Source organism: Balaenoptera physalus (assembly GCF_965194825.1).
Source record: "Balaenoptera physalus genome assembly, chromosome: 14".
In the NCBI taxonomy this organism is placed as follows: domain Eukaryota; kingdom Metazoa; phylum Chordata; class Mammalia; order Artiodactyla; family Balaenopteridae; genus Balaenoptera; species Balaenoptera physalus.
In genome coordinates, this window is record NC_138893.1 from 13900428 (window position 1) to 13925680 (window position 25253).

Here is a 25253-nt window from a genome sequence, read left to right on the forward strand (position 1 = left end):
AACCACCCAGAGGTCTAGAGGCTACAAGCAACCTGCACGGTAAGGACTGATGATCACGCATAAGACTGTTCTTTTATCTCCCTCTTGATGAGGCTCCTTCCAGCCAGGATAGCAGCGGAGAGAAGTGACAACGGAAAAGGTTCTTTGTGGAAGACAAGGGGCGTCTGGCAGCAGCCGCAGAGGGAGGAGCCCTGGCCTGGGTGCGCTGGGTAAGAGCTTCGTCGCGGTCTCTTCCATACTCACCGCCCTCCCCCCTTCGCAGAGCATCTCCCCGGTCGTGGACACATTGCGTGGATCGGTCCTGGTGCCACGCGACACTCCCGCCTGCCCTTGCTCCCGGTGGCCCGCTTGGGGAACTCGAGGTTCCTGTCCCCAGAACCCTTGGCCTTGTGGACCTAGAGCTCCTACTTTGCAAAGAGGGAAGCAGAGAGCACAGCTGTGTCCCCCTGAACTGAGGCTGTTGCCTGCGCGAGAAGAGACACCACCTCGCGGGGGTGATTGGGCCTGACCAGCGAGAGCAGGTGGGGCTGCTGGCACCCAGGGGCCAGGGAGGAGTCAGTCTGCACCCAGGTGGTCACCCAGGCGTCTTAGTACTCGCCGTCCCCAGTGTCGGTGGTGAACAGACAAGTGCCGGAACCCTGGACTGCGAAGGGCCCGGGGAGCTGAGGCTCAGGTCCTCCCCGCCCGCCTGCAGGAGATGAGGGTCTGAAGTAGGTGCTGGGCGAGGGCGGAGGGGGTCTAGGATGAGGAGGAGAGGGCACTGACGGTGAGTGTCTGGGCAGCGCCAGGCCTGGCGAGCCTTCCTTGGCGCAGCTCCCCTCGCTGGGACTCTTCAGGGAGGCACAGATGTGTGGCACGGGGGGTGGACCGGTGGGCCCTGCGATGTCCCCCGCAGACCCCCAGTCGGGAACAAGGACTTGGTCCCTCTGCTGCCCTGAGTGCTGAGCAGACAGCCTTCAGCGGCCAGCGCTCTTCAGGGACTGCCCGCCCCTTTCCCGTGGTGGCCACGGGCAGCGATGATTGACCTGAGGGTATTATTTTTCTTATTTTTAAATATTTATTTATTTTTTATTTATTTGGCTGCACGGGGTCTTAGTTGCAGCACGCAGACTCTTAGTTGAGGCATGCATGCGGGATCTAGTTCCCCGACCAGGGATTGAACCGGGCTCCCCTGCATTGGGAGCGCAGAGCCCTAGCCACTGGACCACCAGGGAAGTCCTGATATGAGGGTGTTAAAGCCCAGGCTTGTGATCCCAACTCTGGACGACTCCAGTTGAGGTGTGAGGCCCTCGCTGAGTCTCCCTTGGCCTGATTCCGCTTCCTTCTCTTTGTGTTGATGCCAAGAGCTCTCTCTAAGGGACGTCCTGCCCTCTGCTCTCAGAGTCTGCAACTGCCCCCGACCCTGCTGAACCACTCGGTGGTCTGGCAGGCGACTGATGGCTGAGGCCAGGTCCTGGGCTGGTGGGGGGGGGGCACAGGAGATGGCTGCTCTTGGGGAGCATAATTTGAGGAAAGTTAAGAAGGGACAGTTTTCAGTCAGACACCAGGCTCGGTCTGTGGGTGAAGGGGCCGGTCAGTCTCCTTCATGCTCCCAGGTCACTTAGGACGTTTCCCCCAAATCTTAGCTTCCACTGTAACCCATGATCGATTTTTCATATGTGAATTTATCTTTAACCATATGTTAACTGTTACCAATTTCCAGCCTTATTACCTCTTGCAAAAATGAATTCCATGGACTGCTTGAGATGGTACCTTATAAAAGAGAGTCAAATGTAATCACTTCACGATTTCCTGGGCGCACGCCACAGAAGCACATTGACCTTGGGGTCCCTCCACCCCGCCCCACAGTCTCTGCCCCATCCAGCTGGCACTTAGGCCGCTTTGGAGAGAGGCAGACCTTGCCGCTGAGCAGTAATCACAGACCATACCCTGTCTTTCAGCTGTTGGCAGTGTCAAAAGAATTTATTTCAAATCTGCTTAAGACTGTGGTAAAACTCAGGTTTTCCAAAAGGCAATACACGAAGTTCAACCAACCCCCAAGGACCAGAAAACACAGTGTCTGCAATTCAAAACATACAAACGCTTGGGATACCAATACAAAAATTAGAAAAAGGTTGCATACCTTCCCCCCACTTCCCTCCTCCATGTTTCCAGTTGAACGTGAACACCGACGGGACCAGGAGCTGCCACCAAATGCCAACAGCTCCCAACAGAAAGTGGGTGCGGTGGGGGAGGGACGGGGGGAGGGAGAGAGCGGGGTAAAGAAAGACAGGAAAGTGGAGGTTCTGTCGACAGCCGAAACAAGGACACAAAGCTTTTTGTTACTCTTAAAATTCCTTTGCCAACGTTAAACACACATCTCTCATGCTTGATACAACAGTTTAGTGCGAAAGCAGCAATTCTACATCATGCATTTCACGTTTTCTGCTTTGCTCGCTCTGCACTTCCTCTTGGTGCTGAGCAACCCCGGGGTCTGGGCCGTCCGGCCACCAGGTGAGGAGTCGAAAAGGCCCTCCCCAGGCCGCAGCCTCCCCCAGGAAGCATCCGCCACGCTCCTGCGTCCACAGCCGCAAGCAGTCACTTTTCCGCACCTGAAGCCTGTCTTGGACTCTCCTTGGAGGCTTCCTGAGGGCCTGGCCTGGGGACCAGTGCCCACCTTGCTGGCCCGAGAGTCCCCTGGGTCTCCCGGGACCCGGCCAGGCAGCCCCCGCCCTGTGGGAGCCGCGCCCTTTGAGATTTGCCTGGACTCTCAGCTCCCACCTCCTGACTCAAGGCGTCATGGTTCATCGAGAAAGCCAGGAGCCCCCCTTACCGGGTAGCGCAAGTGAGTCCCAGCCTGTGATGAGAGCAGCCCCGCCGCCTAACCGGCCTTCCACGCTTAGACGCTGGTTTTCAAAGCCGCTCCCTCTGCTGAGATCTTTGGAAACAGAGGAGACACATCATCGGCTGGGGGACCCCTTAGATACTAGAACTAAGGTAACCAAGGAGGCAGGAAGGCGGTCACTCTCCTTACATGTTTCAAGGGGGTCTCTGCCTGCAGACGCCTTTGGGGACACTGCCGCGTAGCCTGCTGACAGCTCCTCTGCTCTGACAGCGGGAACAGCTGCTGTGTTGCTCTCTCTGTGCTCACGTGAAGCCGGTTTTACCCCCTCGCGGCCAGGCAGCTGTGTAATCAACACGTGCTCCTGGTCACAAGAGGTTTGGGTGGAAGACACTGGTCAGAGAATGCTCGGGAAGGTCACCGCACGTCCTCTGAATGTGAGCTCTTAGCCTGGACTCCATAGATGAAATGCGCCACTTTCTTCTATAAGGAGCGTTCTCCTGTGTTCCTCACAGCACACCAGACGAGGTAGGTTAGTGTGGCCGCTCCCACGTTCAGGCGGGGAGACTGAGGCACAGAAACACTGAAGAGATTTGGCCGCACCGGTACCAGGTTAAAGGAGAGGCGTTTCTGAGGGCTGAGCCTGGTCTCCTGCCCCAGACCGACTCTTCACTGTCTTAGGGTCCGTTTAAAGTTAAAGCTGTGGATCAAGGAATGTGACCAATGAATAGCTCCTGGCTCACTTGCAGAAGAAAAGCCGAGATTTCCCAGGACCTGCATAGGCCTTGAATAGCTTTTTTTTTTTTTTTTAACATCTTTATTGGAGTATAATTGCTTTACAGTGGTGTGTTAGTTTCTGCTTTATAACAAAGTGAATCAGTTATACGCCTTGAATAGCTTTTTGATGATACCTGATTAGATTTTTTTTGACCAGCTGAAGGCCACACCCCTCCGAAGTTCCTTCCAGTCAAAAGTGGAGGGCAAAAAGCGGGCGGGCAAAAACACAGGTAAGGAGTTTTGCTTTCTAGGAATGAGGGTGGGTTGGGGACATTTGGGGAATACAGAGTGGGACCTGACGGATTGGCTTCTGTGAGAGGCTCCCCTCATTTTACCGACCTGCCCCACCTGGCAGGACACTGCAGACCTGGGAAAGCCTGCTCGTGGGTGTCGAGATGAAGCCGCCAGCCTCGCGGTACAGGCTTTCCGGGGACCCCAGCGTGGACGCCTCACGCGTCACTCTACGTATGGAGGCGTGACAGACTGCCAGCATAAGCCGGTGGTTCCCAGCCAGGCAGTCTGCAGACGCTTCTACCTGTCACGACTAATTTGGGGCACTACTGGCATCTAGTGAGTCAGGGCCGCTTCTCAACATCCTGTAGTGCACAGGGCAGGAGCCCACAACAGAGAAATACCCCTCCCACCCTCGCCCACCGTGCCAAATGTCAGTAGTGCTGAGGCTGAGAACGCCTGGCATCGCCCACGGTCTTGGGATGGTGTTTTTCAGCATTCGCAGGCTGAGTCCCCTGGGGCTGTATCCATGCTCCCGACCTCACAGCCAGCAGGCGCCCTGGGACCAGCGGCAGCTTCCTGTACGAGCGGCCTGCTCGCCTGCTCTGAAACCCGCCTTCTCAGGGGACCAAGCCTTTCGGTTGCAACTAGAATTAAGGCTTAAAAGCAAATATCCCTGGAAGAAGCACACATAGATCCTGCGTCCTGGTCGTTTCCTGAGCGCTCTGGTAGGCAGAGGGCAGGGGCACCAGAGACGTGGGGCAGTCCTGGGCGCTAAGAGCAAGGAGGAGGGGTGTGTCCCCATCGCTCTCTGAACCCCTGTTCTGCCCAGCCTCGCGCCGTAAGCATGACCCTCCCCAGTGTCGGCGGGCCACAGGGCGCCTGAGGTTGCTGTCGAAACTACAGATACGTACGTATAGGGCTGAAGGCTCAGCCTATAACTATCTACAGTTTTATAGTTTTTAGGTGAGTCACTTCGTGGGTCAGGATGACGGATGCCCGCTTTAATTGGAATCGTTGTTTTCCCAAACAGGACAGGGGGAAGCCGGGCTGTGTGTAATGTCTTACCTTGCTTTGAATTAGGAGCTAGGATGTTATGCAGTGAAATGCTATTGGATAATTTTTAAAGAGATTAATTCTAAAAGGAAAGGCATACACTTGGACCAGACTGGCTCACTAGCAAAGAACAAACTGCAGAACTACGTTGCCGGGGGGTGCGTTATTTACAATGTAGTGGAACTTGACACTTTAAATGACTTTGAATTCCTTTCTCACCGAGACCGCTTGATAGAGGAATACCAAGGTATCCGTCAGCCAGCCCGACCAAAGCATCATCTTGATCTCATTTTTATGTACAAACATGTGACCGCATTGTAAAGGAACGGGGAATTCGATGGCAGATGAGAAGCCCGTGACCTGTCGCTTCTACTCTGAATCCCAGGCCTCTCGAGAGGGTGACCCAAGGCCATGAGTTGTTGACGAGTCCCTTCTTCAGTCTGCTGGTTCCTCGAGAGCACAAGTGCGCAGCACGGACCTGCCTTCTCCCTGAGGTCCGTTCTGGTTCCTAGAAGGTGTTTTGTGCTGAGGACAGGAGAGGTGGCTGTAGGACAGCCTGACGCGGTCCCCAGTGTCAGCCGTATTGCTTCTGGGCCCCTGGAGGAGCTGGGAAAGGCACGTGCTCACCGGTTCCGCACTCACAGCCCCTCTGGGCCGCCGTGGCCATGGGGAGAGAGTCCCGGTGGCTTCTCTCTGAGCCGCAGGTCACGTTCTCCCTAAAGAGGCCTCCTGTCTCCCTTTCCCATCTCCCTCTGACCTAGGTGCTGGCTCTCCCGAGGCTGGTACCAAGTCCAGACTGATGTCCAGGAGCTCCTCCCCAAAGATGCAGGTCCAGGGCCACATGGTCACCCGGCTTCCATGATTCTGGGAGCTCCCCAGCCTTTCACCCAGACTCCAGTGAAAAGAGCCACTTCCGCCGGCCGGTCCCACGAGCTCATCTTTCCCAAAAGACATTTCCCAAAGCCGACGCATCTGGCTCCCTCAGCCCCGGGAAGGCTGTGCCTCCTCTGGTTCCTCCGACCTTCAGGAACCTTCCGCACCCTCCAAGCCGAGGCCACCGGGGCCGTGGCCCAGGAGTGAGACGGAAGGGCAGTGGCAGCGGAGACGGGACAGGCGGCTGGGCGGATGGGGACCTGGCAGCCAGGGCGCCGGGCCGTGCGCATCACCTGCTGGGCTCCGGCCGGGGCTTTGGGTCGGGATGCGGAGCACCTCGGGGTGCCCTGGGAACCACCCGCCGGACGAGGAGGACGGGGGAAGACCTCGACCGCACCGAGCAGGTGGTTGGCAGGACCTGGGCGGCCGGGGCTTGAACACAGCACCAGGCGGCTCCTGCAGACGCGGGGCAGCCGGCCTCTCAGGCCACCCCTGCGGGCGCAGCCAGACAGGCAGCCTTCCGTCCGGGAGCGGGGGCTTGAGGTAGGATTGTCGGATCTGCTGAATAGAGGGTAGGATTTGCACAGCACTGGCCGGGCTGACTCGGAAAGCAAGTGCAGTGTCTAAACAAGCAGGTAGAACTGAGTAAACACAGTTGGTGCCGGTTTCCGGGCTAAGTTTTATAAAAATCCAATCCAGCAAATAGACAAGTTACCCCTCGACCTCAAAAATAACGCTTGATAAAATATATTCTTTTAAAAAGGAGAGAGAAAGGCGTACTACCAGTTGGAGATGGAGGCGGTGGAGGACAAGGAAGAAGAGACGGGGGAGGAGGGGGAGGGGCTCCGGGGCCAGGATGGCGGCCGCTCTGGGCTCAGACCCTGCGGCGGGCTCTTTCTGAGACGCGGACTCAAGGCAGAAGGTTAGCGTTCCCAGCAGGCAGGGGAGGGCTTACCCCAGAGCCCCACCCTGGGCACGTGGGCTCTGCACACCCAGGCTGGCGGGCTAGCAGGGAGACCAGGAACACGATGTTGTCATCTGTTTCCTGCCTTCTGCAGAGTCCTGCCCGCCCCGTCAGGGCAGAGCCTCCCCTGCCATCGGGGCCACTTCTTGCTCTCATGATGCTTTCACGTTGACAGTAGATGGTCTCAAAGTGAAGGTGGACTGAGTATGAGTGACTTCCCCAGGGTCTCCCATCTCATACGCTCGTGAGTCTGAGAGCCTCCGAGCTCGGAAGAGTAACTCAGGTTTGCAGCTAACTTCGTGGGGAGTCAGCTCCTGAAAAAAGCCATCACCACGTGGAGACTCATCACATAGTGATTCAGATTCCAGTGTTTTCTTTTGTGTTTAAGAACTGAGTGAATGAATTGTAGCAGACTGGTGTGTGTGTGTGTGTGTGAAAGAGAGAGAGAGAGACAGAGACAGAGAGAGAGGTTGGTGGATTAATGAAGGACCTAAGGAAACTATTCTAAAAAGTTCTCAACAGTTCAACGAGAGCGGCAAAGATCATGATGAATGATTAACATCCCTCTCTATCCACCCTGGATTAGGTCTGCAAGTGGCATAACGTACTGAAGTCTCCAGAACCGAAAAGCTAAAGGATAACAACGTTTCCTGGCAAAGATGGGAACCTACACCCTTGGCTCTCTGAAGGAGCAGAGTCCAGCAAAGACTTGATGCTGAGGCCACGAGATTCCCGAGCGTCCCTCTGCCTCCCGCTCTCAGGATTCACGTCTCAGAGCCTGCTCTCCTCTTGCCCCCGCAAAAGACAAACTTTGAAATCGGAAGGCAGGAAACAAAATGAAACCCCGAACGCTTCCTTGCTCCCTTGAGAAAGGTCCCTCTTCGTATTTGCGACAGCGGGTGGAATGAGGGGAAACACACAGCCGTGTTCACCACCGACAGGGGCCGCAGTGAGCACAGCCTGCAGATCATTCTCCGTCCCCCAAAGAAAGCGGGTCTCTAAGATGCTCAATGGCTGCTGGGTTGCACCCAAGTTGTGGCTGTGCTGCCCTCGGGGTTATGTGAGTGCAGTGAGGGACAGCCGTGCAGAGCAGGGCCTGGGAGGCTAGTTGCCTGACAGCTTTGGCCGCCCCAGGTTGGTTGGCACTTCCAATCCCGTGTGCAGGGTGACCTGGAAAAGAAGGTGCGGTGAGCGAGGGCAGGAGCTGCCGCCCGTGAACCCTGAGCGCCGAGAGCTCAGCAGCTGCGCCGGCCTCTGCTCCGGGGTCCCCACGGGCAGCAGCCCGCCTTCTCCGCGCTGTCGAGTCTGTTTATCATGCTCGGCCTCACTAACATCCGGCCCAGGAGTCTGCCCCGAGGGGCTGGTCTTTGCCTCCTTCCTCACACCGCCCCAGCTGCCAGGAGCCCTGGCGAGGCTGACGCTCTTTTACAGTCGGGGGACTGGGGCTCTGGGTTTATACTCGTTTCTGCTTTCTTTCCATGGCCCTCTTTCCTACATCTGTTCTATTAACCCTGTGGAAGAGCAGCCCATATTTCAGGCTGCCCCAAAGCCCTTTTGCAAGGACTGGACGTACAAATCAATCAATAAGTGACAGTATTCAGGGTGAGTGGGCACCACGAAGCAGGCCTCTGCCCCCCCACCCCATATACCTCCCGGGGGGAGGAGCAGCGTGCCAGAAACAAAGGCTGGCACCCTGTTCCACGCTGCCCTCCAAGCTTCCCTCACACCCTCACCGGGCTCCCATTTTGCCTCTGTGTGTGTCGGGCCTCCTGGGCCGGCGGTACCTCCCCAGCCCCCAGGACTGGGCCCGGCCCTGAGGGGCTGCCTGCTTCACGCAGGAGCCAGAGGGGCAGGGAGGGTGAGAGGGAACCCTTAGGAGAGGTCCCGCCTCAGTTCAGTCTCTCCTCTCGGGGGAAAGCCACGTGGAGGCCCAGCACACCCCGGGCCATGGGGGCCCACGCCGGGCAGGGGCACCGACCTTCCTCTCTCCCAGAACATGGAAGCAGGACGTGCCTCCCTCCTTCTCCCTCCCTGGCCCTCTCCACCCTGCCTGTCACCCGCCCCCTTCGCACCCCGCCCCGAAGCCGCCACCTAGAGCCTCTGCTCGTTTCAAGCGGACAAGCAAGTAAACATCATGCTGGAGAGGAGCGTCTCCAGGGGATGCCCAGGTGGGCCGGTAGGTAAGCTCCCTGCCTGGGCGGCACCGCGGGCGTCTCCTTTAGAGCCCCCTTTGCCCGGCGCACTTTGGAGGCCCACGGGCAGCGGGGCCGGGGCCGGGGGGCGGCAGACGGGCCCCGGCCCGGAGGGCGCGTGGTACCTGCACGTTGCGGTTGAGGCTGAGGGCCGGCATGAAGACCCCGTCCACGTGGCTGAAGGCCGTAGGGCCCTGCTGCTGCCCGTTGATGAAGAAGGTCAGGGTGTGCTCGTTCAGGTCCAGCAGCACGCCCACGGTGGCCCCCTTGCACACGCCGCCTTCCGTCCTGGGAAGAGGAGCCCGGCACGTAGGTGAGGACGGGAGATTACCGAAAGGATGCTGGGGATACCCTCGCCTAGAAACACAGCCCCCGCGGCGGGGCAGGGCGCTGGCCGCCCCACGGTGACCCGCGGCGGGGCACAGGGCGTGCGTCGTGACGCTCCTGGCACCTGCTGCGACGCTCCGTTTCGTGGTGGCTGGGATTCGCCTCCACCGGGCGGGGCCGGTCCTTAGGCGGGCAGCACCAGGCGGCCGTCGGACCGTCCCGTCCCGTCCCGTGGCTGGGGCTGAGGTCGGCCGGCCTTGACACTGGCTGCTCTGCTCGGATCACCAAACCATCCTTGTCCTTTCCTGACTGGGCATGAGCTGGTCAGCGGGAGGCTGATGGTGGGCTGGGAGCACGGGAAACGGCGAGGAGCGCTCGCTGGGTGTTTTCAGAGGGCAGGTTTCCCGGAGGGTGAGCCGGGGCCCAGGGCAGGAACCCGCCGGTGGGGAAGGGACTGGCAGCGGGCCTGTTGGTGCTGTTCAGATGCTGACCACCAGGTGGCGGTAGTGACCCGCCTGAGGCACCGGCGTGAGTCCCGCCCAAGCGGCAGCCTCCCCCGGGGTCCCCCGGCCCACCCCCGTCCGCTCCGCCTCGCCCCTGCCCCCCGGAACTGGAGCCGGCATCCTGAGTTAAACCCCGACACCGCCTCTAATGAGCCCTGTGACTTGGGCATCAACCTTAAGCCTCAATCTCATAATGTGCAAAATGGCGATCACACTCGCACTTTCCCGGGGCCCAGATGGAATCGTAGGAGCCAGGGGCTTCCCACAGCATGGGGCACGAAGAGAAAGCTCCGCACCTGCCCCCTCTTGTTACGCCCGTCCCAGTGTATCTGGGCGCCTGCGTGGCCTAAGCAAGTAGAGGCGGAGCTGGTGGGCCTGGCCTCGGCCCCTGCGCGGTCCGTGAGCAGGCAGCCCGCAGCGCCCGCGCAGAGCTGCCTCTGGAGAGACGGCCACTGCCAATGAAAAGGCAGATGGGAGGGGTCCGATCGGCCTCCATCCCCCACCCCCCCGAGGATCCTCAGGCAAGTCCCTGCCCCAGACCAGGACCCCTGGGGCCATTTGCAGGAGCTGCAGATGGGCCCAGAGCACCGAGAGCCCCCAGAGCTGACCTTGCCCAGCGCTGGCGTGCAGAGAGGTCGGCCTCTCGGGGCCCTTCGCCTCTCCCCGCTGGGGAGAAGGCCCTCAGCAGACTGGGAAGGAAACCCCACAGCAAGGAGGCAGCTCCGAGGGTCACAGCCCTCCACTTGTGGGTTCCTTGGCCAGGGCAGCCCCAGAGGGCCCGTCCCCCCAGCATGGGAGTTTCCCGTGTCCAGCCTGGTGACACCACTGCCAGGGCTGGGCTCAGGGTGAGGCAGTGCTGGGGGTGCCCGGGACAGAGCCACCAGCAAGGAGTGCCCCAAGGGTGCCGCACCTCCCGCCAGGCTGATTCACAGCCCTGCTGGGCTGACGGGTGTGGAGGAAGGCAGAGCCGAGGCCGGAGGAGAACCAGAGCCGAGGGGCGGCCTGCACACCCGCTGGCTCTGCTCTGCTCTAGACTCTGTCCAATTCCCCCCTCTGCGCTGCGGGCCAGCGCTCGCTTCTCCCTGGAAGCTGGACGCCAAAGTGGCCGAAGACACTGCCCGCCATCCCGACCCCGGAACGTGGGAAGAGCAGGAGGACCCTCAGCCCTAAGCCCCGCGACGGGGAGGCCGGGGGCTCGCGCACCTGTTGGTGCGGGAGCTCCTCCCTCAGCCCTAAGCGCCGCGACGGGGAGGCTGGGGGCTCGCGCACCTGTTGGTGTGGGAGCTGCAGTGCATGAACCAGCTGCGCTTGCTGTCCACGTACATGGCCCAGGCCTTGTCGTCCTTGCCCAGCATCGTGTCCTTGACCACGCTGGCCCGGGCCACCCCGAAGGCGGGGTCCGGGTGGTTGTCATAGCGGTCCACGTGCAGTTCCCAGTAGTGCACGCCCTTGGAGAAGGCTGCCGTGCCCAGCACCACCCGGTCATCGTAGCTGCTGCAGGTGGCCGTCTGGTTGTCATTGGATAAAATGATGTCCCGGTGCCCAGAGTTGGGGTCAAACGTGAACCAGGCCACTGGAAAGGAAGGGGCGAGAGGGGCAGGGTGAGTGGCAGCCTGTGACCTGGGCTCGGAGACACAGACTCACCGGCATCTCTCAGGAAGCGGGCACCCGGTGTCGAGTGTCTTTCCCTGTGCGATTCACACACACACAGACACACACTCACACTCACATTCCCTCCTCTGTATTCATCCAAGATCCCAATCCCATGAACCCAACCTCGCCAAGGAACACAGACATTCAGGCCCCCAGTCTACATGCTTTCGTGGAATCTTGGTTTCTAAGCCCCTTCTGCACACTTCGGGCACTGTTAAGAGTGAGGGGGAGTAGATATCCAGACCCTACCTCATGGGTGGGGGATTTGAGATGCAGAGGGGTGAAGTGAGGTCACCAAAGGCCCAAGCTCCAGGCTCCGCTTCACAGCCCGCTGGCAGGTGAGGGCCCCCCGTGGGCACCCAGCTGGTGAACCCATCCCGGGGCGAAAAGCATCATCTGCTCCCGTCCCTGGGGGACAGCCCAGGCTGTCACGTGTTCCTCAGGGCGGTCAGAGGATGTGCTGGGATAAACAGTGACACTGAACACAGGGCAGGCACCATCCTGGGACCCCTACATCATCCCTCGATGCTAAGGACTCAGATGATCAAAATCCCGCGGAATGTCGACGTGCTCTTGTGGCCTGAAACCCGAAAGGATGAAGCGCGGCGGGCACGCCTCAGATCTGAGCCCTCGCGCTGGGTATTCGAGGGGTAGGTTCCTCCCTGGCAGCCACGTGCCTTCTCTTCTCTGGGACCGTCCTACCCGCTCTCAGCCCCTCGGAAGTGGGAGTTTAGCCTCCCTGTGCCTCTCAACTCCTAGCCTCCCTTCCCAGCTCCAGCAAATGGGGAGAAGGAGTGTCTCTTTCCTTCGTGGCTGGGGGGGCAGGGAGGTAAGGCATGGAGCCAGGTGAGCGGAGCAGGGGCGGGGCTGGAAGACACAGACTCACCTCTTTCCTCCACTCCCTCACGCTCCCTCAGGAGCAGCTCACAGATTTCCCTTGTCTGCCCATCTGTGGGATGAAATGTGGGTTGGGCCTGAATCTGTTTCCCCCGAGACACCCCAGGGCTCACCGTCGGACGTCTGCAGGACGACGGTCTTACTGTAGGGCCCGACGCCAGAGGAGTTGAAAGCCTTGACCCTGGCATTGTAGGTGCTGTTGAAGTGAAGGCCGTCGATGGTGCACAGGGTCTCCTTGCCGACGTATACCTCCTGGAAGAGACCCAGATGGCTCGTCAGGCATCTCCGTTATGTGGAAAATTTCTCTTAGCCACACGGTGACGTCAACATCCCAACGGAGTTATTAATAAAGAGATTTTGGACACGTGGTGGCCGAGTCTCAGGCCACGTCCAGGTTGGACACAAACCCTTCCTACTGGCTGATGGGCCCTCTCCTGTGAAGGTATGAGGTGCAGTAGCCGGGATGCTGCCCGAGACAGTCCTGCCTCCACAGAGGAGAGGCCGGACGGACGGGACTCCGGAGCCCGGGAGTGGGGCTGCAGAAAACCCCACTTCCTTCTCGGTTGGAGCAAGAGGAGATTATTGGTTTCCAGTGGAAAATTAAGTTAGAAAACATGGGCTAAGCATCTAAATAAACAAAACAAAAGATATTTGAAAGGGAAGGGTCATGACACATGATGGGAAAAAGCAGATGGAGGAAGGGCGTGGCCAGGCGCAGGTGGTTCAAGTTGATTTGGCCATTTCTGGAGTAAGATGGGCGTTCCACCTCCTTCCCCGCTTCTCCCACCGCTGAGGCTGCCATCTTCCTACTCCTTGGGACTCCTGGAGCTGCTTTTTTCCTGGCCTCCCCAGAGGGTGGGACATTTCTGCATCGGACCCCAAAGATCCTTTTCTAGAACATTTACTTTGTTTCCCGTTTACTTCAAACTTACTCTGTCCTATTAACTTCCCCCAAATGCAGAGCCTTACACCTCACCTATGTCATTACATTCAGCTTAGTTTGTCTAAAACATCTTTCCTGCTTGGTTACTCAGGGGTGTTTCTCTTCATTTGTTTTTCCAAGTTATTGATAATAATAGCTGTGTGCCAGGCATTGTATAAGGCATCTTTTAAAAAAATGTTTATTTATGTTATTATTATTTTGGCTGCACCAGGGTCTTAGTTGCGGCACGCAGGATCTTCATTGTGGCCTGCGGACTTCTTAGTTGCGGCATGCATGCAGGATCTAGGGATTGAACCTGGGACCCCTGCACTGGGAGCACGGAGTCTTACCCACTGGACCGCCAGGAAAGTCCCTGTATAAGACATCTTAATCCTCATACAACCCTGGGACATTGCTATTATTTTCGTTATTTTATTCACAAGGATACTCAGAGAAGGTAGGCAACTTGCCCAAGATCACAGTTAATCCATTTAGAAGCCAGCGTTCAAATCCAGGTCTGTCTGCATTCAGCGTCCACACTTTTCCCACTATAACACATGGTTTCTCATAAATTCCAGCCATTGGGTGGAGCTTTTGTTAGTGGTCATGCTTCAAAGGGGAGAAGCCATCTTCAGCTGAGCCCTGTGGCTGCTTCTTTTATTTTTATTTTTTAAAGATTTATTTATTTATTTTATATTTATTTTTGGTTGCGTTGGGTCTTCGTTGCTGCGTGCGGGCTTTCTCTAGTTGTGGCGAGTGGGGCTACTCTTGGTTGCAGTGCGCGGGCTTCTCATTGCCGTGGCTTCTCTTGTTGCGGAGCATGGGCTCTAGGCGTGCGGCTTCAGTAGTTGTGGCACGTGGGCTTCAGTAGCTGTGGCACGTGGGCTCAGCAGTTGTGGCTCGTGGGCTCTAGAGGGCTTAGTTGCTCCACAGCATGTGGGATCTTCCTGGATCAGGGCTCGAACCTGTGTCCCCTGCATTGGCAGGCGGATTCTTAACCGCTGTGCCACCAGGGAAGTACTGGCTGCTTCTTTTAATATCTCAAAGTCTCCTCTTTCTTCCCATTTCAAAACCATAAGCTCTCCTCCTGGTTTCTGGTTAGTCAGGGAGCTCTGTCAGTTCCTAGCTCATTTGCACGACCAGAACGGCTGAGGTTCTGGACCCGGTGTATGACCTGCTATTCCTGGCCAAAGCAACCTCAGTTTCTCACTCAAGAGCCCATATCCCTAGGGACTCAATTATTCCCAAGGGAGTACTGCAGTGATTTCCCCAACTCCGAAATTCTTGAAACAAAGAAAAGAAAAGACATAGGCATCAATCCAGTTGAGGGAAACAAAGAGAATATTGACCGTTGGCAAGAGACATTGAATGGGTGCCATTTCCCAGGAGAAGAAGTATGAGAGTTGTTATGACTGCGCTGGTTTGTTAGAACGAGTCTTTATTTAGGCTCTCGGGAACAGAAAGGTGGAGCTCTCAGCAGACCCAGAGTTTGTGCTCCCTGGTGTTCCTGTCAACACAACAGCTGGACGGGAGCCTGAACTTCACTGTGTGACGTCTCACGGTAGAGATGTGTTAGGGGGCTGGCTTGGGTGGGGAGCCATCCAGGTTTGCTACCACGGGCCGAGACTAGAAGATGCACTTGTGACTCACTAAGGATATTTACTGTCCGCACAGACTTCATCACTGGGGACATGAATGTAGACGGTCACCCCAACCCAACAAACATTTCTCAGGTGTCTTCCCACGAGGGGCACCTTGCCAGGTGAACTAAGCACTGAACCGGGCAAGGCAGGTGTGAAGGAACCTCGAGGGGGTGGGGAGTGGCTTTGGGGTGCTGGGTGGGAGGGTGCTGACCAGATACCACCGCGCTGCTGGGCCGACTGGAAAGTGGGTACTGCGGGGGACACCTTTTCGGAGCTCTACCTTGGCCTCCGACCTGTGTCAGTCTTCACAGAAAAACCATCCAGAACTTTCTGTGGCCGCCGCCTCTGCCTGCCCAGACCCAGCCCTCGGTAGGGAAGCCCCACGTCCCGTGAGCCCAGGCCCACTGGCTCTGTGTCCTGGGGGCTGATGCCCTCGCTGGTGGCATCAGAGCTAAGGGCAGCCCCCCGGGCTGGTGCAGAGGCTGGGACAGCGCGAGTTCCCCCCGGCAAGCAGTGGGGCCTCACCCGGAACTGGCCCCCGTCTCCGTCGTCCAGCTCCAGGATGTAGCCGTCCACGGTGCTGTGGGTGAAGGGCGGCGTCCTCCAGGCCAGCGTGACGCTGTTGTTCCGGGTGCAGCACTTCTCCAGCTGCAGCAGGGGCACGGGCGGCACTGTGGTGGGGACAGATGGGCTTTAGTGCACAGACCCCTGCAGGGCACAGGGCAGCCGCGTGGACCCGGCCGCACCCCAGGAGGAAAGGTGGCCACCCTGCGTCATTCCACCCCTCTGGGTCCAGAGCCCTGAGGAAGAGCTGCCCCCTGCCCACCTGCCCACTGAGAATCACTGGTTTTGACTCGGCCCCACGAGCAACTGGGGAGGACTTGCAGCCCGGCCTCTGCGGACCCTCTGCACAGGGCAGCAAGCAGCTCGCACCTGGGGCCCGGAAGGTGCTCTCGGGGGCGGGGAAGGGCAAAATGCAAAGACCCATTGAAACCTTTGTCTGGAAGCATGTTAAAGGCCCAGGGAACTAGATCCCTGAAGGAGAGGCGATCTTACATTATCGGGCAGTCAGTCCGTGGAATTAGGGATTTGAGTCAAGTGTATCATAAGTTCTATTAAGGTGAGATAGGGAGAATGTTTTTATTCTCTAGTTATGTTCAGGCTCAAGAGGTTTTAGAAATAGTCCGTGCTGACATTTTCCAAAGGGAAAACTGCAACGTTAGTTTTTGGAAAAACTACAGATTTCAGTTTGGGCCCAAATGTTAGGTCACCATCTTCCACATTCGGTTGACAGTTTAGTTGGGTGTCACCCCTGCCTTTGTCCCGGAGGGCTGGCTCGGTGCAGCCTGGTTCCCGGGCGGACCTCGGGTGATGAGCGTGGAGGAGCCCTCTCTCCATCCCTGGGCTCTGCTGCTTGCTCTCCCGCTTCCTCTGTGAATTCCACCACCCCATCCCTGTCCCTTCGGGAGCAGCTCCAAGCCGCCGACTTTCCAGAGGCCTCCACCTCTGCTAGGCTCCTCCCGCTCCCAGCACCACGCCTCATTCACACCTGGGGCAGGTGGCATTTCCAAACCTCACCTGAGGTGCAAATGGGAAGGTGCTCTCGGGGGCGGGGAAGGGTAAAATGCAAAGACCCACTGAAACCTTTGGAAGCATGTTAAAGGCCCAGGGAACTAGATGCCGGAAGGAGAGGCGATCTTACAGTATCGGGCAGTCAGTCCGTGGAATTAGGGATTTGAGTCAAGTGTATCATAAGTTCTATGAAGGTGAGATTGGGAGGTGAAAACTGAGTATGGCAGAAAGCACAGAGATGCACAAGAGACTGGGTGTCTCTGGTTTAAAAATGGCCACGTATTTTGCAAGTCAGGATTTTCCTGAGTTCACAGATTCTGTAGGTGTGGCACTCAGCCCTTGGATATATTGGTCTAAAAAAAACCAAAGAGCTTCATTCCCTCTCCTGAATGTACCCTTAATGTCTCTGGAGAGGCAGGGTGACGTCACTTGCTAATTTTGTAACCTGGGGAAAGTTATGCAAACTTTACTTAACCCTTAGCTCGTGTCCCCCGTGGGTCTCTGAACTCACCGCTACGATCCACCACCTTCTCCCGTCTGCTCTCACCTCTGACCTTCTCGCTCTTCTTGGAACATAGAACACTTATACCTGCCTTGGGGCCTTTGCACTCACCACCCCTCGGCCTTCTGGAATGTTCTTCCCTTATATTACATCTCTTTCCTCCTCACCTCAAAATACCTTCCCCCCCAACCCATGTCTACTAATGCCCCCTTCTCAAAAGGCACCTTGTTTGTCCCACCTGCCACTATCAGTTTACATTATACTCTCTGTTGTATTATATTATCGATGTGTTATCTATTTCCTTCTCTAAATATCAGCTCAGTCTAGTGAGGGAGTCTGTAGACTTGCTCACGGCTGTGTCCTGAGCACCTAGGATGGTGCCTGGCACGTGGCAGACACTCGATAGGTGTCTCTGAATGAACAAATGATCCCCTTTCACAAAGGGGAAAAGTCTGGCTCAGCCTGGGTGCTACCCACAGAGGTCACCCAGCTCGAGGGTGGCTGAGCTGGGACCTGAACCCAGGTCTGTGACTCAGGAGTCCCTCCCTCCCACTCTGCGTCACACCAGTGTCACAGGTCTTCTGATGGCCCTAAGCCGCGCCGCAGAGTGGATGCCTCTTCCAGAAGAGGCATCAACTGAACTGGGCCGACCACGGCTCACCCCTACATTTCATCTGGACGAAGTCCAGCTGGTGAATGGCCTGCAGCAGGGGCTCGCTGTCCAAGGTCAGTTCAAACTCTGCAGACACCTTGGGCTCCAGGGCACCTTTGACCCACTGCTCTTGAGACACCTGGACACGCTTGATCAGGGCGTCCGAGATCTTAAAGGAAGCACAGAGTTTAGGGTTTCCGCGTGCAAAGGGAAAATAACGTAGCAGGGGGTAAGGAAGGGGCAGGGACTTTGTGGGCTCAGGGGGCTGCGGTGGCTAAGCACGCCCACTCAAGCCCTGGCAGAGATCATCTTTTTTTTTTTTTTTTTTACATCTTTATTGGAGTATAATTGCTTTACAATGGTGTGTTAGTTTCTGCTTTATAACAAAGTGAATCAGTTATACATATACATATATCCCCATATCTCCTCCCTCTTGCATCTCCCTCCCTCCCACCCCTCTAGGTGGTCACAAAGCACCGAGCTGATCTCCTTGTGCTATGCGGTTGCTTCCCACTAGCTATCTATTGTACGTTTGGTAGTGTATATATGTCCATGCCACTCTCTCACTTCGTCCCAGCTTACCCTTCCCCCTCCCCCTCCCCATATCCTCAAGTCTATTCTCTAGTAGGTCTGTGTCTTTATTCCCATCTTGCCACTAGGTTCTTCATGACCTTTTTTTTCCCCCTTAGATTCCATATATATGTGTTAGCATACTGTATTTGTTTTTGTCTTTCTGACTTACTTCACTCTGTATGACAGACTCTAACTCCATCCACCTCACTACAAATACCTCCATTTCATTTCTTTTTATGGCTGAGTAATATTCCATTGTATATATGTGCCACATCTTCTTTATCCATTCATCGAGATCATCTTTTAACAGCTTAGCCATGTTAAATGTAAAGAAGCACTTGCTGTTTTAGGCTAAACCCTTTTGTGAAGCAAATGATACTTTTTAAAAGAATTTTTTTACTTTATTTATTTATTTTGGCTGTACTGCGCGTCATGCGGGATCTTCCCCGACCAGGGATCAAAACCACGCCCCCTGCAGTGGAAGCACGGAGTCCTAACCACCGGACCACTAGGGAAGTCCAGTACTTTTAAAATATACAAAGACAGTCTTCACTCTACCTCTTTTGCTAGATCTAGCACTTTGCAAAGTGAAACATACGAGTGGCTTGTCCCAGGGTCTGAAAGCATCTCCTTCATCCCCAGGAGCGTGAAGCTCCCTCCCTCCCACTGTGTTTCCTCCACGGTGTTCTGCAGTTTCTGCTCCAAACTCTCACCGCATCAAACCCACAGCTCTGTTCTCCTCTGCTGGACAGCCCTGCTCATTCAGACATTTGCACGTGTCCCTGTAGAGCCATGACCCCATGCACCCTTCCTGGGGACCGATCCAGGAGATTCATCATGTCCCCCAGAGACGGAGGACACAGCTTCCGTCCGAATCACAGACATGATCCCAAGAGGTGCTCGTGACCCCGAGTCAGACTGGCTGCTGGAAGGATGCCCAGCAAGGCTGGCAGCGGTCATGTGTCCAGACCTGCCGGACTCCGCACCCTGAGGGATCTGGTCATGTGGATTCTGCTGACTCACTCCTCCCTGTGCCATCTTTCCAGCTTGATTGGCAAAGACTGTCTTTTCTCATCTGTGGGGAATATGTTGAATTGAGGTTTCAAGTCGAGGCACGAAAGCACGGCATTTCAGCCCTAGAGATTATGATGTTTGATCTCCTCCTTTAAGGATGACACAGAGCCAGGGTCACAGCTAGTGAGATGCAGAGCCAAGATGAGAACCTAGGTCTTCTGGAATCGCTGAGCGCAGGAGATTCTGCTCAACTCCAAGCCGCTGGGAGGGACCTTCCTAGAACCTCGGCTAGTCTGGGGCATGGCAGTGGATTGGGAGGAACAATGCCCAGCCTGCTCACCTGCAGAAACCCGGAGGGGTCGTTCTCCTTGATGACCTCCAGGCAGTACTCCATCAGCCCCGTGGACTGGCGCAGCTTCAGCGTGCAGTGGTTGATCTGGTCCCAAACCATCTGCCACGAGAAGTATCCCTAGTAACCATCTCATCGAGGAACAGCAGCCGGCTGCAGCGGCAAGCGGCATTGGTCCCGGCTGCCTTGCCCCCTCCCCTGCTGCTGCTCTGTTCCTGAGCTCCACGCGCCCTCCTTACGGGGGCGGTAAATGGACCCACTTCCCAACAAGCAGGGTCACCACACCCAACAGGGCAAACTTCCTGAACTCTGGATAGAAAAGCAGAGAACGTGCACCCTCTGAAGCCCTCCTGGTGACCGGTCCGTGCCCCAGTCTCACGCGTTGGGTGGAAACTCAGGGGGCTCGGCTGCTTTGCGTGTAAACCATAGATCATCCCCAACACTCACTCCTTCTTTCCTTGAAAGTAACATTTTCTGATTCAGCTGGGAAATGTCTGTAGAGCAGATCGAGCCCAGACAATGAGGTGAGTGGTTTCTGTCAAGGCGGGGTGTTCACGGGGCACCTGCCTGGCCCGGGGACCCAGTGCCGAGTGAGGGGAAGCCTCCCCCTCCCGCCGTGGCCACCTCTGCTCTGCAAGATGAGAACAGGCAGCGTCCCTTCGACAGAAAACAGGGGCCGGGAGAAGATGGGAGAGGTGGCCTTCTGACGGAAAGCAGCAGGATTCAGGCATCTCCCTCCAGCTTTGGAGGGGGAGCAGGGGTGCTGATTGCTTCAGGGGAAGTGACACGAGTGTAAGTAGGTCCCGGGCCAACTTGCTCAGCCTTTCCTCTCCCCATTCATTCATTCATTCGTTCGTTCATTCATTCGTTCGTTCATTCGTTCGTTTGTTCATTCATTCGTTCATTCATTCGTTCTTTCGTTCATTCATTCGTTCGTTCATTCGTTCGTTCGTTCGTTCATTCATTCATTTGTTCATTCATTCGTTCGCTCATTCAGCTAACACCGACCCAGAGCCCACGCTGCGTGCTCCCCCAGGCTCGTCTCGGAGGCCGCGATGGGACCGAGGGTGTCGGCCGCAGGGACCCACCTTCAGCTTGTGTTCCCTCTCTTTGGTGACCTTGGTGAGCAGCTTGGCCTTCTGCCGGGTTAGCGCGTCCACCAGCGCGTCGCACTGGGCCACCAGGCAGGCCTCGTAGTCCAGGCCGTTCTCCTGCGGGACGCAGAGAGCTTTAGCGAGAAGGCGCTCGGAAACACGGCCAGCACCAGACACACAGGGGCCCACCAGCAGGCTCGCCCCGGCGTGAGCTGTCCCGTTATTAGACTGGAAACAGTGCACACATGCGTCTCAGCACATCTATAGAATGGAGTGAATACTCAGAGTCATCCAAACCATGAGGGTTTGTGAGGGTTTTCAGTGTCATGGGAAAAGCTCATGAGAGAGACCTGAGAAGAAGAAGAGCGGCTGCAAGTGTGTGCAGCATAATCGCACACTGTACGTGCATGTGTGTGTGTAAAGTAGTGGAACAACATGTCACAGTGGTGAGGGGGTCACCTCAGGGGCTGAGATATTGGTGAACTTTTCTTACTTCTGTCTCTTATTCTCTACTTTTCAAAATTTCTGTAACATACTTTTGCTTTCTCTAATCAGAAAACAGTAAAACAAAACCCACTGTTCTTGCTGTAGGATCTGTCTCTCTCAGTTCTAAAAAAAAAAAAAAAAAAAAAAAAATCTTTCAACGTCACTCAGGTCAGCCTGGTTTCCGACCTCGTGTCATGGGCCAATGGTGTTCAGCCCTCCCGCGCCTGCGCCAAGTTCCTATTTGAAGTCCTACCCCCCATGACCTCAGAATGGGACTGTGTTTGGAGACAGGGCCTTGAAAGAAGTCAGTTAAATGAGGTCCTCAGGCTGGGCCCTGATCCAGTCTGACTGGTGTCCTTACGAGAGGAGATCAGGACACAGACACACACAGAGGGAGGACGGTGTGAGGACACAGGGAGAAGATGGCCGTCTACACGCCAAGGAGAGAGACCTCAGGAGAAACCACCTCTGCCAACACCTTGATCTTGGACTTCCAGCCTCCAGAACTATGAGAAAATAAGTTACTGTTGTGGAAGCCACTCAGTCGATGGTACCTTGTTACAGCAGCCCCATCAAACGGATACCTCCGGTGTCCCTGAAAACATCAGAACCAGGACAGGAAATGCCTGGAGGCTGAATTCTGTGCTTTCACTTATTAGGAAGGATGGTTTTTATTGGCTGGCTAAGAATTCAGTGCCCTCAGTCCTCTTTCCCATCCAGACACCGGAATGCTCTACGGTTCGTGATCTGTGTGACAGTTCCTCCACGCGTGCATGTATTTATACGCTCTCTCCCCGACAGACAGAGCTCCTGGGGACAGAGGCTGTGCCTTATTGATCTGCGTCGGGCTTGTATGGGACACAGCATGGTGCTCAGTAAATACATTTGTTTAGTAAATGATGCTTTTATATTTTGATGTGTTGGTACGAAAGCACCGTATACAGATACCGCCTAGGGCTACGTGGCCACGCAGAGTGCTGCATTATTTCTGCCCAGCTCTCTTCCTAGGATTGTCTCTGAGTTCATGCAAAATCCCTTTCCTATCAGGTGTCACAGGGGTGTCAGTGGATTGAGTGGGTGGTGTCTGCAACACCTGAGGCAGTGCAGTGGGACAATTAGGCCTTCTCACGTTCAGCACTGAAAAGCACCTGCCACGGGGCCTTTCCTTTCCTCTGCTAAGCTTCACGTACCTCCTGCACGGACTCCCCTCCCAGCGGGAGCTATGCTCACCTGGATCTGCTGCAGAATGTTCTTCAGCTGAACTAGAAACTCCTTGGCTTCTTTTGCCTTATCGGAAACTCCATTTAAGGCCTGAGACAGTTGGGCCTAAAAGATACCACAGGTTGAAAAGGAAAATTAGGTGTTAAAGGCACTTGGTCTGCACTTCATCATAAAGGCTTGTGTTTATAAGAGGGTAGAACCCAGGAACCGTCCTCACTTATGAAGGGACCGCTGTTGACTCCCGGACTCTATAGCATGTGCTTATTTTTCCAGCAATGGTTGATAAAGTGTTGGTTGACCAACACTCTTCTGTCTGGACCCCAAAGCTGGGTAGAAGTAAGGAGCATTCAGCTAATTGGTTCAGGCTGACAGGACCCAGGACAAGAAGGCAAGTAGAGCCTTGGCCGGGTCTGGCCCCCTCCCCGCCGTAGCAGTTGTACCCCCCATCAGTAGGACACTCAGACACTTGTGCGAGGGAATCCCAGGTGCCAGGCCACACTCTGCCCACCCCACCCCTGCACAGGCGCCTTTTGGCCTGAGCGGGATGGGCAGGAAAGGGACCTGGAAGTGAGCCTGAGCCGTATGGACCGGGGGGTCCCAAGGCATCATGCGGAAGGGGATGATGGTGGCCTCCTCCTTAGCACTAGAGATTCCTCACCCTGCCCAGTTGCTGGGACCCAAAGGCAGAGCTGCAGGCTGGGGTCAAATCTACGGCCTTTAGCCTCAGGCTTCTTTTGAATGAAACACATACACACACCATCGAATTTGTCTTCAAAATCTTGCTATTAAATAGACTGGTGCCCTTGATTTTTTTTTAAAAATTAATTAATTAATTAATTTTATTTTTTTTGGCTGTGTTGGGTCTTCGTTTCTGTGAGGGCTTTCTCCAGTTGCAGCGAGTGGGGGCCACTCTTCATCGCGGTGCGCGGGCCTCTCACTATCGCGGCCTCTCCTGTTGCGGAGCACAGGTTCCAGACGCGCAGGCTCAGTAGTTGTGGCTCACGGGCCCAGTTGCTCTGAGGCATGTGGGATCTTCCCAGACCAGGGCTCGAACCCGTGTCCCCTGCACTGGCAGGCAGATTCTTAACCACTGCGCCACCAGGGAAGCCCGGTGCCCTTGATTTTTAACAAGACTCTCATGTTTCAGAGTAAAAAGCTGAGGGCAGAGCAAAAATGGGGCCAGAAAGGCTGGGTCATACCTGCTCTCCACTTTCTTTTTTTTTTTTTTAATTGGAGTATAATAGCTTTACAGTGTTGTTTCTGCCGTACAATGAAGTGAATCAGCTATATGTATACATATATCTCCCCTCCCTCAGGGACCTCCCTCCCTCCCACCCCGCATCCCACCCATCTAGGTCATCACAGAGCACTGAGCTGAGCTTCCCGTGCTATACAGCAGCTTCCCACTAGCTATCTATTTCACACATGGTAGTGTATTTATGTCAAACCTCCCACTTCGTCCCACCCTCCCCTTCCCCCACTGTGTCCACACATCTGTTCGCTACGTCTGCATCTCTATTCCTGCCCTGCAAATAGGTTCATCTGTACCGTTTTTTCTAGATTCCACATATATGCGTTAATATACAATATTTGTTTTTCTCTTTCTGACTTACCTCACTCTGTATGACAGACTCTAGGTCCATCGACATCTCTACAAATGACCCCATTTCATTCCTTTTTATGGCTGAGTAATATTCCATTAGGTCTCTGCTCAGATATGATCTGTCAGTGAGGCCTCTTCCTTTGTCCTGCTTTATTCTTCTTCATAATGTTCATCACCACCCAACACAGGTTTGTTTCCTGTCTGTCTCTCCTCCCGAAAATGCAGGCTCCGCAGAACAGGGACCTTGCCTGGTTGCTCACATGCAGAGAGAGCACCATGCCCATGGCAGCATGAAAGAAATATTTGTTGAATGAATGCATCAATGAATGTGATTCTCTGGACCATATCCATGGTTTTCAAAGTGTGGTTCTTGGACTGACGGCACCAGCATCGTCCAGGAATTTGTTAGAAACGCAAATTCTCTGGCCTCAGCCCAGTCTTACTGATCAGAAACTGGGGGTGAAGCCCAGGAATCCGTCTTTTAACAAGCTCTCCAGGGGGTTCCGATGCAGTTTGCGATCCACTGGATGGTACAAACATAGCCACGGAGTGGAGGAGGAGACACAGGGAGAAGGGAGGGGGCCTCAGACCAGGGTCTCCGACGTTCAAGGTGAGGTCAAGGTGAGGTCTGGGCTCTGTCCTGCTGGGAGACGGCTGGGAGCCCGAGGTGTGGCTCAGCAGAGGCGGCTTCCGGAGAAGCTCTTCCTTCTTCCACTGGCTTCCCCACGCCCCCCACCTCAGCTGGTGTAGGCCCCCCCCCTCCACAGGCACCCGGCGTGGACCACTTTCTGTTGCAATTATCCACGCAGGAGGAACATCCAGTAGACCTTACAGGAACAGCAGAGCGTTCTGTGTCTGCTCTAATACAGCTGCCACCAGCCTGGGCGGCTCTGAGCACTTGAAAGGTGGCTAATGTAACTGAGGGGCTGGATTTAAATTTTATTTAAAGTCTTCGGCCACCACGTTTGGCCAGCGGCTGCTGTTCTGGGCAGCACAGATCCTTTTTTAATTTTTATTTTTAATATTTATTGATTTATTTGGCCGCGTTGGGTCTTAGTTGCGGCGCGTGGGCTCAGTTGCCCCGCGGCACGTGGGGTCTTAGTTCCCCGACCGGGGATCGAACCCGCGTCCCCTGCACCGGGAGGCAGATTCTTAACCGCTGGACCAGCAGGGAGGCCCCTGGGTAGCACAGATCTTTGCACCCACCCTTAGAGGGGTCCAGGTCCTCGGGAAGCTCAGCCTGTCCCTGATGGCTGTGCTCAGGAAGAGCCGGAGAGGTCAGCATCCCTCGGGCCCGTCATCGGCGCCCAGAAAAGAGTGGCACCTCC

General features: G+C 55.8%; 1 protein-coding gene across 2 annotated transcripts in view; it reads right to left on the minus strand.

Annotated features, from left to right (window-relative positions):
• Positions 1–7753: 7753 nt before the first annotated feature.
• TRIM67 (tripartite motif containing 67) overlaps positions 7754–25253 on the minus strand; it is a 51481-nt gene continuing 33981 nt past the window's right edge. Inside the window, exons 2-10 of one of the 2 annotated variants that reach the window (XM_082422997.1) lie at positions 22332–22427; positions 20610–20732; positions 19513–19623; positions 17595–17754; positions 15385–15530; positions 12408–12546; positions 11014–11317; positions 9040–9202; positions 7754–7892 (exon numbers count right to left, since the gene is read on the minus strand). In XM_082422997.1, the coding sequence (XP_082279123.1) occupies positions 7827–7892; positions 9040–9202; positions 11014–11317; positions 12408–12546; positions 15385–15530; positions 17595–17754; positions 19513–19623; positions 20610–20732; positions 22332–22427 (1308 nt within the window). In that variant the 3' untranslated portion in view covers positions 7754–7826. The remainder of the gene's footprint in view (positions 7893–9039; positions 9203–11013; positions 11318–12407; positions 12547–15384; positions 15531–17594; positions 17755–19512; positions 19624–20609; positions 20733–22331; positions 22428–25253) is intronic. The other variant, XM_082422998.1, reaches the window with a different exon arrangement.